A 14,904-nucleotide genomic window follows, 5' to 3' on the forward strand; every position below is an offset into this window, starting at 1 on the left:
CGACATTTTGTTTTAGTTTATTTGCTGGATTGCACATACATACATAATATAGTATGTAAGCTTCATCTGAGAAAACAAACATTATATCAATCTAGGCTTAAACCGTTATAATGTGTTTCAGAAGACATTAAACTATACAAACATATTTAACATTAACAATAATATTCCTACTTTGTTCGGGTACATGCTGTTTTATAACGTAAAATTACTAATAGTTATATCACCTCCAACAGAACACATAATGCCGACGATAAAAGTTTTAAAATTTTATAAAAGCGTGAGAAGCACATCACTTCGAACAAAAATCAGTCAGCAAGGTGTAAAGTTTTTAATACAAATATGCATTTCGCCATATAAAGGGTGCTATCAGTTTATCTGTACAAATAAATAGTAAAAAATAATAAAATGTAAAATAATAAAAAAATAAAAAAACATCCAAGACTCACATGGACAAAGACAGGCTGGCAAGCTGCGTTTAACGCCAACCACTAAAAATCAACTTTCTATGGTTCTTTCAATAGGTTTTCCTAACTGCAATTTAATTTTTACGCAGAACTGTCCCAGCTGGAGCGATTGGAACAACTGGTCGGAATGCAGTCAGTCGTGTGGCCGGGGAACAAGGTCTAGGCTGAGGGATTGTGTTGACGGGCTGATCGGACCTGACGGATGCGAAGGACCGGCCCAGATGTCCAGCTCCTGCATAAGAGGGGTACGAAAAGAAGCGCACTTTGTTTTCTTTTTCTCTTCGGAGTTGTGTGATGTTCATTAAATATCGCGTAATAAGATTAGTTACAGCAATTTAGACTTTTAAAGTGACAGTGACATAAAAAATAGGTTTAAACAGCTTTTCTGTTTTCGTAAAAATATATTTTCTTTGTTTCTTAATTTTGAACTAAAGCTAGTTTTATTTTGGAAATGTTCAAGATTGTAAACACTTATCAACGCAATTTTAAGGTCGTTAAGGGGTCGAAAATTTTAGAGTTGACCTCAATAATATAATTTAACAATTACAAGAAAAACTTTCAAAAACATCATTGCCAGTCTTATTCTTTCGGGTCAAAGATCTATAGGCGTTTCGTAGGTTTGTAGTAAAACATAAAGCTATGTTATTCTTCAGTTCTGCCCGTACTTCGACGACTGGACAAGCTGGAGTCGTTGCTCGGTGAGCTGTGGCCGCGGAATAACTTCGCGATCCCGAGTCTGCATTAACCAGGGACCTTTCCTGCAATGCTCCGGAGACACTGACTTAGTGACTCTTTGTAACCCTCAGGTAAACAAGGGACATTAAGTTGTTATATTTTACAAGATTCGGAAAGCCCACTATCCAAAATCTTGTAAAGCATCTATTAGCCCTGTTTTCTTAAAGCCGGTCTTGCATCTAATTTTTTGTTTTTTTCTGCAAATATTTGTTCAGCATTTCAGCAAAATTATTCAGAGCAGAAAATATCAGCCGAAGTATAAGTTTGTGTCCTTAATTTTGCACCCAAGCGTAATTTAAATTGCTCTAAATTTTAATTTCAAACCAAGCTACGTCAAGCAAAACTATGAGAATTTACTGGTAATAGCATACATGAAACATAAATACATGTATAATAATGTATATATTCTTTCTTGCATTTACAGATATAAATGTCATCAATAAACGAAATGTAAAAAATCTCTTATGTTTTTTTGTGTCCTTGGCTGATACTATACATAAGGGATTTTATTGAACACTGTTTTCGTGGTTATTGTTGTGTTCGTTAAATTCAAGCCAATCAACTCTAATTCTTTTGTGCAGTCGTGTCCATCGTGGACGGAGTGGGACGAGTGGAGCACTTGCACAGTTCGATGTGGCGGCGGAATTCGCCAGCGTCGTCGAACCTGCGCCAACGGCTTCCCAGGTGTGATCGGATGCGGTGGCGACACTTACCAGGACGACTTCTGCAACTCTCACGTAAGTTAATTAGGAAAGTTATAGTCAACATCTGATATACTGTAAAAGCGTTTTTAACCAAGATATATTTATTTGGGCATTGTATCAACCAACATTAAAGCGGTAGTTTGGTTGGTATTACCATATGTTGAAACCCCCGTAATATGGACTAAAATTAAAAATATATGGTAGCTTTTAAAAGAGCTCACACATTTTTCCTTGCGCGCCATCTCTGTATATATCCCTTGTTAGATGCTACACTCAAAATACAACAAAAAATAAAATAAAAAACTTTGAAATCAGCTCGAGAAGTGCACAACTTTAACCCAAAATCAGTCAGCCTAGCGTTAAAAGAGCATAAAGTTTTGACACATTGCTGACTAATTTTTGTTCAAAGACTGCTCTCCCAAAGTTATTAATTCTAGGACTTTTATCGTCCTTTAAAAAAATTATTGCTGAATTTGTTGGAGCATCACAGCAACCAATTGTCTTTAAAAAAACGTGTTTGCCATTAAAACAATTTGAAGCTTCATGGTTGGAGGTTGTAGGAAGATGTAAAAAGGATATCAAAGCCCATACGGAAGTATAAGTAGCATTTTAAACTTTTCGAATATCTCTTTATTTATTTTCAACATCCCTGGTAATTAAAATGTTTTGTAACTCACTGCATTTCTTCAGCAATGTCCGACCTGGTCGGGCTGGGGCAGTTGGTCGACGTGTTCTTTTACGTGCGGCGGTGGGGTGAAGACTCGCAGCAGGCAATGCACCAACGACGATCTCAGCGAGTGCGAAGGATCGTCAGTGATGAGCCGCTTCTGCAACCAGATGGTGCGTTTTTACGTCTTATTTAAAGCAAACCATATACATGTTTAAAATTCATGCGTATTTACGTCCTATTTGAAACACTATACATATTTAAAAGCTTGTTTAAATTAAAATTTGTGTTTTTAGTTAATACATACAATTTTATTTTCATTTTAAACTCTCCGCCTGTATTTTCGATTTCGTTTTATATGTGTAATAGCTCGAGTTATTGCAAAAACTTTAAAAATATAAAAAAGTGTAGATTTTATCATTGATTTCTAATTTGGTTTTTGAATATTGAATTCAATATGAGTTTCTAATTAATTGTCTAAAAACTACTATATAACCTATGCACTTTTCACTCTTTTGCGATATTACCAGTGTTTTTTTTTTAAAGAATAAGCAACAGCATTTAACACATACAATTACAAGGTATATTTTTTAAGACAAAAGCCAACATTATGTAAAAATTTCCAACAACAAAACTGTTAACTTTACTTCCCCTTAATTGTATTTTGTTTGCCCTATACTTTTATGTCATGCTTGAAATCACTCACCATACGACTTTTTGATGACCAATTAACAGGAATGTCCGTTCTGGGACGAATGGGGCGACTGGACGCCATGTAGCTCACCGTGCGGTGGCGGAAATCGTCGCAGGGACAGAACTTGTCAGAACGGTTACGCGGGCGACGCCGGCTGCGACGGTTCCGACACGGAGCAGGCATCTTGCAATGGAAGGGTGAGGCGTCGATTTGTTAAAGTTTACTCAGTGTTGTAAACAAGTCATTTTAAAAAGACTTAAGTCCCAGTCAAGTCATTTCAAAAATAACAAGTCAAGTCCCAGTCCAAGTTATCGGTTGCCCAAGTCAAGTCCCAGTCAAGTCATTATGAGACCAAGTCAATTTCAAGTCATGTTATTGGCATAAAAGTAAACTGTTAAACTATTAAAATCGGTAAACTCGTCCGATTACAAGCAACAATGTAACTAAAAAAATAACACAAACGCTTTATACAGCAATAAATTGTTTAATGTGCAAAACTTAAGATAAATTATAATGAAAAACACTTAATTGAATCCCAAGTTATCTGTCGTAAAGACTAAAGTCAAGTCATTTGTTCAAAAGGCTTAAGTCAAGTCAAGTCATTTTGGTCAAAGGACTTAAGTCAAGTTAAGTCATTTGAAAACAGTGACTTTAGTGCACTAAGTCAAGTCAATGACTTAAGTCATTGCAACACTGAGTTTACTTTCGAGAAGTTCGAAGGATGTAAGCTTGCACTTTGGCTTGATGTGGTGCACCGGATCCACAAGCAGGATAGCTTAGTTTGACGAATAAACCCTTTTGCTGTAAGATCAGCTGAGTCGATAACCTCACGTTCACCGTTAACAATACCCTCGCACAACTATATATGAAATCTTGAAACGAAAATTAATATAAAACGGCAAAGTTGTGGAAAAACAAGTTTTTTTTCGAATTGGTAAAATAGCAACTGCTATAGTTTCCAAGTAAAAAGAGGTCAGATGAATCGTAAAGACTTCGCCATTTTCGTAGCTTTCGTTTTATTTTAAGTATTATAGCCAAAACAGGCCAACTGTTCTTGAGTGGCTGCTAACATCGCGCCGTTTTATAATAGGTTCATAGACTTGAGATAGGCTCTTATGTAAGTCACACAACGACTAAAACGACAAAGAAACACAGTCGTTAGCTGGCGGTTTGCTAAACATTATTCAGGAGCAAGTAATACTAATATCAGTGTTTTCCAAGCTTATATTAACAAGTAAAATTTACAGTTAAAAAGATAAGGAAAAACAGGATCAAACTTTTTTTTTAAAAGGAAAATATATTTCGCCACGTGGCATCGTCAGTTCCTGTAAGAGTATAAATAAATAAATAAAATCACAGCGCAGCCATCAACAAACCGATATATTGAAAACAAAACGTCTAATCCTGTTTTTTTACTTATGGTTTTAACTATGAGTTTTACTTATTAATATACGCGTCAGCGGAGCAGTGATCGACTGGATAAAACCGGCCGCGAAGTTTTGGGATTCTATAAAGATACACACTAGAGCTTATATTATTTTCCTTTGATCTCGTTAAAAAACTAATTAAACACTCTGTCGACAGTCAATTGTCATTGTTACTTTTTTGCCCGCAGCTTTGCACCTACTGGAGCGAGTGGCAGAACTGGTCGGATTGCAGTATCACGTGCGGTAGAGGAGCCAGAAGAAGGGAGCGATCTTGCGTGAACGAGGTCGTCGATCTCTTCACATGCCCCGGGGCCGGCTCACAAACCGAGGACTGCATCAGAGGAGTAAGTCGAGTTTTGCGTTTTTGAATGGCGGCGGGACTGCATTGTACACTGTCGTCTCTGGTGTTCTGTCTTGGAAGGCTAAAAGCGTTGTTTACCCTTGTTAAAAATTTCTTAGCTGCATTTTACATTGGCAACATGTACTCCATTAAGACCTTCTCAACGGAATTTTACGGGGTTAATACAATTCCACATTAAATATTAATACTACCTTTGCAATATAAAAATAGATACTAGATTACGTTTGACAGGCTACAAGATGGACCAACAGGGCTAGAATGTTTCTTAAAATTATATAAACAAAATATTTATAAGTTATTTAAGTAAATGCATTTTCCAAATGAGGCTTGAATATATTCCAGTCACACTAATTAATGATGAAAGAAAAGGTCGAGTAGATCAACATCATCTTGATTAAGACGTTTCGATACGAGCTTGTATCATCTTAAAAATGTGACTGACAAGTAAATTTAAGCATCAGTTATAAAAAGCGGGACTCAATTGCTATCATTCGTACGAGCTCGTATCGAAACCTATTACTTTTTTTGGCTTTGCAATTCATTACCAAGCTACATTACAGATCCGTGCGTAGTGTACGCAACTAAAATTTTCCCGTTTTGCAGAGCTGCCCATTCTGGAACAATTGGAGCCAGTGGGGCGATTGTTCCTTGACTTGCGGTGGAGGAACACAGGGCAGGAGTAGAAATTGCGTTGGAGGACAAGCCGGAGATGATGGATGCGAGGGACTAATAAGAGACACCAGGAGATGTTCGCTTGAGGTAGGTTTTCTCTTTTTTTAATTTTATTCATTGTTTAGCCGCAAGTAGCCTATCTCTCACTAATGCACGGTTAAATAATATCTGTTTTGAAATATGTTCTGCTGTGTTTTGTTCTAAACCTATTTTACAGTTTTTTCTTTCATAAAAATTTATTGGGCCACGGAATTTTTTTGCAACGAAAATGGGCCACAAAAGAAAAAAAGGGTTGAGAACCACTGCATTAGAACGAGCAAAACAAACAGTTGGTAAAGTCTTGTCGTTTATTGTTTTTTGATTCGTATCCTTATTCTGCGTGAATCTCATATCAGTATGTTATCCTGCGTCGAGTTATTTTATCCCATATCATGTGGGCGTGATGCAATTCAAAGCCTGCGAGTAACTTTCGAATAAATCAGTATTTTCATGGAGTTGTGCGCCGCATGATAGCCGCACATTCATTGCACTTTATTTTAAAAGTTAGCGTGGTAGAGAAATTTAAAATTAGCTCAGCTTAGAAAGGCCCACGTACCAAATGTGGTCCTGAGAGCTTGTCAAACTATATGTAAACGAAGAATTTTTCGCGCCTTGCGCGTAAATTTTTGTTTTATAGTATGTTTCACATTACGGTATGGCCGTGTTTTAGGCATCAAGGCGCTGTGTAATATTTCACCTTAAAATCAAATATCCTTAATCCGCCACTGTTTTCGTAGTGGTTTTACGTAGTTGACTTTCAATAGCTATGAAAAGAGTGCTTTGGGCCGCGACAAAAAAATCTGGCCGAACACTGGCGTAAGATAAAAATTGAGCAATGTTTTCCTCCAGCTGTGTCCATCGTGGTCCTCCTGGGGCAACTGGACGGAGTGCTCGGCTCCTTGTGGAGGAGGAATCAGATCCCACATCCGCGTCTGCAACAACGGAAGACCCAACGACTACGGATGCCAGGGTCCTGTCAGAGCCCAGGAATTCTGCAACGGACAGGTAAGACAGTATACCGAGAAACGAATAAATGCACACTCAATGTGAGTGTTATTTTACAGTATGCTTTTTGAGAGAAACGCGCTGTAAAAACATTGATTTATTTGTCTCGAAATATTTTACAACGTGAGAAAAATGTACAGGCGACAAAACTTGTTCGTCGAATTATGTATTCTTACTTATGTATTGTTTAATGAATAGAACGTTGAATTTTATTCCGTGAGATTAATAGAACAACTGGTAAACTAAAGGGAAGTCGCCTCACTATATTATAAAACCTTTAGACTATAGTGGTTCAAACTAAATACATTGATGAAAAAAGTAAATCAACAGTGTATACAGATGCAAAACTAACAAATATATGCGCAATCTACTGTTGGTTTTCAGTTCAACCAGCAGTCACTACCATTGTTTCGTAACCCGCTATCATAAATAAAATAGTGTGCATAAACCGCGCGTTTGGTGCGTTAAAGTTAACATTTTAGTGTCCAACTGATGGTCAATTGCTCGGAGATTTTTCATCTAATACAGATAAGACAAAAAGCCCCTGTACAATACAGGCACACTTTTAGGCGTTTCTTTTACCGTATATATATACGCTTGCGTACTCGCAAAATTTCAAAAATCCTGCACGTTCGTTTTTTCACGCAGGCCTGTCCCTTCTTTGGCAACTGGAACCTCTGGAGCGCCTGCTCGAGATCTTGCGGCAGCGGAACCACGACCCGGACCCGGCTGTGCGTCAACGGCGTCGAGGGAGAAACGGGATGTTTGGGATCCACCAGTGTTAGCGCTGTGTGCAACGATAGGGTAAGACGCCGCAATATCTTTATATAGTCATTTTACTGACTTGAATCGGGAATTGGCGAACATTATTCAAGAAAGTATTACCATGTTTTGTCGTGTAAAACGAGAATAAACACAGGCCACTGGTTCACATGTTACTGGCGACGCGTCGAACATTGCTTAGTTTAACGTCGCCCTATACTTTTGAATTGTATGCCATCGGGAGGTTTAGTATAGGGTTGGCATGTCAGAAAAAACAAGGGAAATCTTAATATGAAGAAAGTAAACAATATAGGTTAATCATACATTAAAAGCTGAGAAACGAGAATCTTTAGAAATATCGAGAATCCATAGAAAAATATAAGCCCGTATAGAAATAGCAAGTAGGCCTAGGTAGCATTAGCTATGTGTACATTTAGAGTTAGTGTTGAGACGAGCGAGCAATATTTTGTTGAATAACGGGGTTTTATATTTTTAGTATGGTAGAATAGCAAAACAGATAAAATAAGATTTTGGGTAATGCCAATTTGATCTGAACAGAAATGGGTAATAAGGGAAAAAAAGGTTAAGAAACCCTGCTCTAGAGAGTCCATAGCCGATAGTGTTTGGCTAGCGAAAAACATACAAAAAAACTTATTTAGGACCATATAGCTGGCAATCTTGGACCACTCTGGTGTAGAACTTTACTAAAAAATAAATTTCTAAATCCATTTTTTTTCGCAGGCATGTCCGCAGTGGCAGCAGTGGGACGAGTGGTCTTCGTGCAGTCGGTTGTGCGGAGGAGGATTCCAGTCCCGATACCGCTCCTGCTCCAACGGACGTCCGGGACACCCCGGATGCGACGGAAGCGACTTTGAGGAGATTCGCTGTAACGAGCAGGTTCGCCCGATCATTTTATTGCTGCCTTCTTCTTTTGTGTGTGATGCGCAGTTCTTTGTTATTAGAGAGAGGCGTTTTGTGTGTATGTTCGATTTTATTTCAGCGTTTACGTTTTTTGACCCTCAGTTACAAGAGACAGGGCTTTTTTGTTTGTCTCGTAAAACTCTGTTTGATCGCATTATAATGAACATCGTAGCCTGATGTTGACGCTCTATTTCCGTACAGCCCTTTTATATATTTTATTTAAGGAAATAAATGCTCCTAATTCGAAACCAAGGATCGTATCCTTTTTGATTTTTTGTCTATCGTAAAATTAAGATGCTTTAGTTTTTTTTCATTTTAGACCTAAATTTCACATTTAAATATACAATCCCGGATTCCCGCCCTTTATTAGTAGCTTAAACACGAATCCACGGTTTCCATTGTTTCGGCATAACGCCGTTTCATTTTTTTCTTCAGGCTTGCCCGACTTGGAGCGAGTGGGTTGGCTGGTCGATTTGTGACGCCTCGTGCAACGGAGGCACGCGGGTCAGGTCGAGGACTTGCAGCGTGTTCGAGGCTTGCACTGGCCGCGCCACCGTTGCTGAAGGCTGCAACAGACAGGTGAGTGATAGTTCAGACAGGAATTCTACTCGTGACTCGGAACTCCACGGAGTCGGTTTGTTTCAATTTAGTCGGACTCGAAGTTCGGGAATTGATTTAGACTTCATAAGGCTACCCGAAAGTCCGACGTGCGCATGTGCAATTCCAAATTTCGACACTACAAAGACCGCAAACTGTAAATTAGTTATTTCAAAACCGACTCCGCAGCCCTGAGTTGAGATAGCGCTGTGGATGACATGTCAACTGCTGAACAGTGTTCTTAAACTGTTTTTTGTTAGTCCTTGAACCATAGATAACTGTGTTAAACCCTACGGATACCCGAAACATAAGTAATAGGTGTGCCATCCCAACCAAAACCACCGTTATTTGCAGACATTGTTGTCGCACTTCAAATAATAACTATGAGTGATCGGCTTTTGGCCGTTCTTTAGTTGCGCTCTTTTTCAATCCTTTTAACACACACTCTTCGAAAATTTTCTGATAGCTTGAAATACTTGTATGACTTGATACTTACAAACATGGTGCTGTCTAATAAACCAAACAACACTGTGCGTATATTGTCCAAACACAGTAATAAGACAAATTTGATAATTTTGATCTATCGTTATATTTGGACATATAAACGTTGCACCGCAAATACTGCTAAATAAGAGTGTATAGAAGATGCATTTAGGAGCATAAAGCGACAGCAGAGTCGCCAGCTAACAAGTATTAGTTTATCCTTGGTAAAAACGAAAATGAGTTATACACACGGTACATATTTACTTGGCACAGCTTTCCACTGCAAATTAAAACCTGTTCCCTTCTCGCTTACAGCCTTGCCCGTCGTGGAGCCACTGGTCAGCGTACGACGCTTGTAGCGTATCGTGCGGCGGCGGAACGCAGAGTCGCTCGAGGACTTGCTACAACTCGGACGGCGACGATACTTGCGATGGACTTGACGTTTTAATTTTGAATTGCAACACCAAGGTAGGTTCGGCGGTGGACTGACGATGTGTAGCGTGTTGTGTAGAAAGATTAACGGCAACACTTCGAAGAACTTAGTTTTTAATTGTGATAGAAATAGCCACCATTTAATGTTAGTTTTCAATTAAGCTAATCGTATGATGGATATAAACCCAGGTTTGGAACACAATAGACGTTTTTTTTAATAATTTCAAGAAAATATATAAAATCCATAATATTCGATAAAATCGACATTTCGCCATTTACGACGGTTCAGCAATACCCCGTTTTGAGTGTTAATTTTTACACTGATGATGGCATGAGGTATTGCTAAAACGTCTGTAAATTGCGAAATGTCGACTTTCCCAGCTATTGTCTAAAAAACATAAAATGAGCTGAAATATCTTAGTTGGAACACAGTTTTATTCTGGAAAACAAAATTTATTCTAAAAACAAAAATGTGGATGGCAAAAATATTAAGCAAGCCAATTAAGACACACCCCTCGTGTACAACCGCGTAAACTCACTACAATTGTAGAATTTTATCTCATGTAGAACAGCGAAATTAAAACGTGCTATGTGTGCCATGCATTTTTTTGGCTTTCGTTATTAAATAGGAATGATCACAGTATGTGGACGTGTGTTTAAGGCTTCGATTTGTTTTTTTCATTCTTGCGAAAAGATAACCAAGATTTTACAAATGCGAACTCAGCGAAAGGATCACCAAAAACATAAAATGCAACGAAGAATGTTTCAACCCCTTTTCTTCTTTCAGGCTTGCCCCGTCTGGACTTTCTGGCAGGAATGGTCATCGTGCAGCAAGACGTGCGGTAACGGTCAGCGCACTCGCGAGCGTATTTGCCAGAACGGCATCATGGGAATGGATGGCTGCATCGGGTCAACAAAGGCCTTCGAAACTTGCAACGCACAGGCATGTCATTCAATATCGCATGCGAGAGTGTCCGATAGATGATATCGTATAGGCCTTATAGTGTATACAGAGCAAATAGTATGACCGTCCCTACCGAAATTGACGTTATTTTTATAGTCTTATAAGCAAAATTGTTGAAATTGATACGTGGGACAGCTGATGTTTTGCAGGCTATAAATCCCTTACTTGCTTAAGAATATTTTAAAAATCTTAGATAATTTACCATGTTTTTGGATATTTACATTCAAAAGTAAACTAAGCTGCGTTTTATCGCTAGAAACGAATGAAATACCCAAATATAGGTTTTATAATCTGCTGTCTGATATTGTATTCTGACAATATGTGATTGTGACACCCTATAAATCACCAAATGATTTATTAAAAACACTGCCGATTCTTGCCAGGCCCATATAACAATCGTTATTAAATTGTTTATTTTTTACCATTTACATGTAAAACCGAACCGCTAAAAAGACGCCTATACGTTATATTTGCAGGACTGCCCCTCATACGGGCCGTGGACTCCGTGGAGCGCTTGTTCTTCTTCTTGCGGATACGGAACCACTTCCAGATCCAGGCAGTGTTCCAGCTTTGCCGGAGGATGCCAAGGACCAGCCGAAGAATCGGACGTTTGCGAAACCGGAGTAAGTTGGGAACATTTGGGGTGCCAAAACGAAATTTGGGGTGTCAAAAAAAAAATTCGGGTGCCCAAATAAAATTTGGGTTGCCAAATGTAATTTGGGCTGCCAAAAATTTAGTCTTCATTTATGACCACCATTTACCCCGACTACATCCGGCAGCTGGTGGTTAAATATATTTTGTGTTCGAAAAAACGTGCATAAGCAGATGACGGGAAATGTTTAACTGAAATAAATAAGTTTGATTTAATAAAAAAGACGCAAACCTAAAGAGTTTGGGGATTGCCTTTCCTAGAGAACTCATTTGCTGAATATGTACTTTCACCATTAACATATTTGACAAGTGTTGTTTAAAAAAGTAATGGATATGAAAAAATATATATATGTAATGGATATATAATTGGATAAGACAAGTAAAAACATTAAAAAATATACGCAGTCATCGCACGTTGTTACAGCAGTATTCCCGGTAATAAACTTGTCTAGTTTGTGGGTGAAAAAAGCGCGGGTTTGTTCCGAACATCAGCAAACCATGCACGAGCCTCTTAAACCTCCTTTTTCTTTAGAATTGTCCGTACTGGAGCCACTGGGGCTCGTGGTCGCAATGTAGCGCGTCGTGTGGCGAAGGAAGCTACACCAGAGACCGCGTGTGCGTAAACGGTGAGGCCGGACTCGACTGCGAGGGTCAGGACAACGAACTCGACAACTGCCAAATCAAGGTGGGTTCGACGTTTATTGTGGACATTCTTTAGCGATAATTTAACACAAGAAAAGCAACTTTCGATAGCGAAATGTAATTAAACTCGCTGTTCGAGTAAGGTCAAAAATGACAAACTTTTTAACAGTTTCGTTTGAGCATATAACCTCTTGGAATCTTTTCAGGCGTTACAGAGATCTTTGTGTTGTAATTTCGCGATTTTAGGGAAAAAATACCTTTCACACTTTCCTCAAAAATAATTAAAAGGTTTAAGAAGATTTGATAAAAGTGGGACCGATACCTGACATCTTATGTTGTACCAATAAAATAACCTTTTCGGTAAATACCGATACATACATTATGTTTTCAATAGGTGAGTGAGCCAACATGTGATAACACCCCTATAGCTAAACTATATATACATATTACAACAGACTATTTTCGGCCTATACGTTAAAAATCTTTCCGTTTTCCGAAAGTAATAAACGTTCAAGAAGGCAACAGCCGGCTACGAAAAAAGCTGTGCCGCGTTTAAGGCGCAGCCCCTATCTTCTAAAGTCACCCGTGTCCGTTGCAGGTTTGTCCCTTGCTGTCGGACTTTGGCGAATGGAGCGGCTGCAGCGCGACGTGCGGAGGAGGCACCAGGTTCAGGAGCCGTGCTTGCTTGGGAGGAGAATGTCAGGGATCGTTACAGGACGAAGAGACCTGCAACGCCAACGTGAGTCCAGTGGATGGTAGTTTCGGAAAGGCCGAAGACTAAATGTGCCCCAAACAAGCTTGATCATTGTTTTTTTTTTTTTTTGGGGGGGGGGGGCGGGAGTTTTATTTTGTTTGTTTTACTGTGTTTGAAAAGCAGCCAATAGTTTTTGAACATTATTGTTCGACCTTATTTTTGTGTTAAGGCGACTAACAGTTAATGTTGATAGTTAGATATTAATTTAATTTTTAAACACAAAAAAAGATTTCAATATGTTGCACAAATCTAAAAATATTTTTATAAGGGTCGTGCTTTAAGTTTAACGTTGCCAAATTCCTGAAAAACATCACTAATAAAATTAAAACGATTCTCTCCGCCAAAAGGCGAGTTTTCGAAACCACCAATAGACCCGTAACACTTATTCCACAGCCCTGCCCGTCTTGGTCGCCCTGGTACGACTTCGGCCCCTGCTCTGCATCGTGCAACGGAGGACGCAGAGTCCACTACAGGAGCTGCCTCAACGGCGATCCCGGACCGGGCGGCTGCCTGGGATCCAACAGCGAGGAGCAGGATTGCAACGTCGACGTGAGTTTTTCGAATGATTTGACGGGGCGGTGAAGACTGGTGCAACACGACGATTTGTTTGATTAGTCGGGGGAGTTTTTCCATGGACACATGTTTTTATATTCCGGTTGCAACTTAGAAGAACAACTGGGGTTAAAGCATAATAATTTATCAACATTAGTGTAATTAATGATAATTTACCTTCGAATAAAATATTCTGTCTGAATTTCAATGGTGAAAAACAAACGATTTTGCATATAAATTAATAACTATAAGAAAAAAATGAAAATCAGTTTGGTGTTGACGTCATACAATAAATATATTTCACTCCTATAAGCACCATCAGTATTTTGAAACACACAAAATATAAAACAAGAAGTACGCAAATATAAAATGAAAACTCAAATCACTTTTCTAGCCAAGTGGCATGGTATCATAAATATTAATATTCTTGGCACAAATTTTGTTACACTTTATGACGAAATATGCGAATTGTCCTAATTTGTGAAAAAAATTGTAACGCACAATTGGCCCAAATTAGTCCACAGTGAATACACATTACTTGCTGAAAACTGAAGATCCTCATAATTTTGTTCTTTGTCAGGCGTGCCCTGTGTTCGGTGAATGGAACCCATGGGGAGAATGCAGTGTTTCTTGCAACGGTGGAGTTCAGGCGAGGACCAGATCGTGTCTTACTACCGGGTGCGCCGGATCCACTCTGGAACAGCGACCGTGCGCTTTGGACGTAAGTTGAGTCAAGTTAGCTAGAATACTCTTCACTTGCCTTGTACTAAGTAAAATACCGTCGCGTCGTTTTATTGTCTGCAGAAAGATTGCTTGAAAGCACAAGAGTTTTTATTTAAAGTACCTTATACTGGCCATATTCGTGTTAGGTTTATTGTTTATTTGAATCTAGATCCAATAATAACACTGCGTACCAACCTAACGCCGAAAAACGCAAAGTTTTTCAAGTTTCATCTGTCACATTTCTCCACCATAAAATTAACATCAAACAAAAATTATTCGTCAAACAAAATTTAATCAACCACAGCGTTTTGTGGAGTCTTTTGAGCGCTTCGTGAAAAACTGGGCATAAATGTCAGCTTAATGTTGATTTTATAAAGACACTGTAATAGACTGCGATTAAATTTCAAACAGATTCACTGTTTTAAACCGTTTACTTCTTATACACATATATACGCGTTAACGTTAAGTACAGTACAGTTTTTGCTAAAACGAATGACTGAGTCGTGTCAATATGTGTTTTGTGTGTGAGTACATAAATAAATCGTTTTGATTTATGTTGTCTAGTCTCTGTATCACATAGAAACAACTTATTTATTGTTTAATCATTTATCTCACAGTTTTATTATCGTATAATTTCAATTTTTATGTATGTATA

General features: G+C 38.6%; 1 protein-coding gene across 1 annotated transcript in view; it reads left to right on the forward strand.

Moving 5' to 3' along the window:
- The window catches only part of LOC146163838 (uncharacterized), a 120,984-nt gene that overhangs the window by 56,454 nt on the left and 49,626 nt on the right, over positions 1 to 14,904 (forward strand). The window contains exons 83-100 of the mRNA XM_083380604.1: positions 554 to 709; positions 1,118 to 1,270; positions 1,781 to 1,936; positions 2,594 to 2,743; positions 3,306 to 3,461; positions 4,880 to 5,035; positions 5,656 to 5,811; positions 6,613 to 6,768; positions 7,417 to 7,572; positions 8,272 to 8,427; positions 8,887 to 9,030; positions 9,847 to 9,999; positions 10,751 to 10,906; positions 11,404 to 11,550; positions 12,111 to 12,263; positions 12,819 to 12,959; positions 13,368 to 13,523; positions 14,107 to 14,247. Coding sequence (XP_083236730.1) covers positions 554 to 709; positions 1,118 to 1,270; positions 1,781 to 1,936; positions 2,594 to 2,743; positions 3,306 to 3,461; positions 4,880 to 5,035; positions 5,656 to 5,811; positions 6,613 to 6,768; positions 7,417 to 7,572; positions 8,272 to 8,427; positions 8,887 to 9,030; positions 9,847 to 9,999; positions 10,751 to 10,906; positions 11,404 to 11,550; positions 12,111 to 12,263; positions 12,819 to 12,959; positions 13,368 to 13,523; positions 14,107 to 14,247 — 2,742 coding nt within the window. The remainder of the gene's footprint in view (positions 1 to 553; positions 710 to 1,117; positions 1,271 to 1,780; positions 1,937 to 2,593; positions 2,744 to 3,305; positions 3,462 to 4,879; positions 5,036 to 5,655; positions 5,812 to 6,612; positions 6,769 to 7,416; positions 7,573 to 8,271; positions 8,428 to 8,886; positions 9,031 to 9,846; positions 10,000 to 10,750; positions 10,907 to 11,403; positions 11,551 to 12,110; positions 12,264 to 12,818; positions 12,960 to 13,367; positions 13,524 to 14,106; positions 14,248 to 14,904) is intronic.

This window comes from Ascidiella aspersa, chromosome 2, assembly GCF_963924565.1.
Source record: "Ascidiella aspersa chromosome 2, kaAscAspe10.2, whole genome shotgun sequence".
Taxonomy (NCBI): Eukaryota; Metazoa; Chordata; class Ascidiacea; order Phlebobranchia; family Ascidiidae; genus Ascidiella; species Ascidiella aspersa.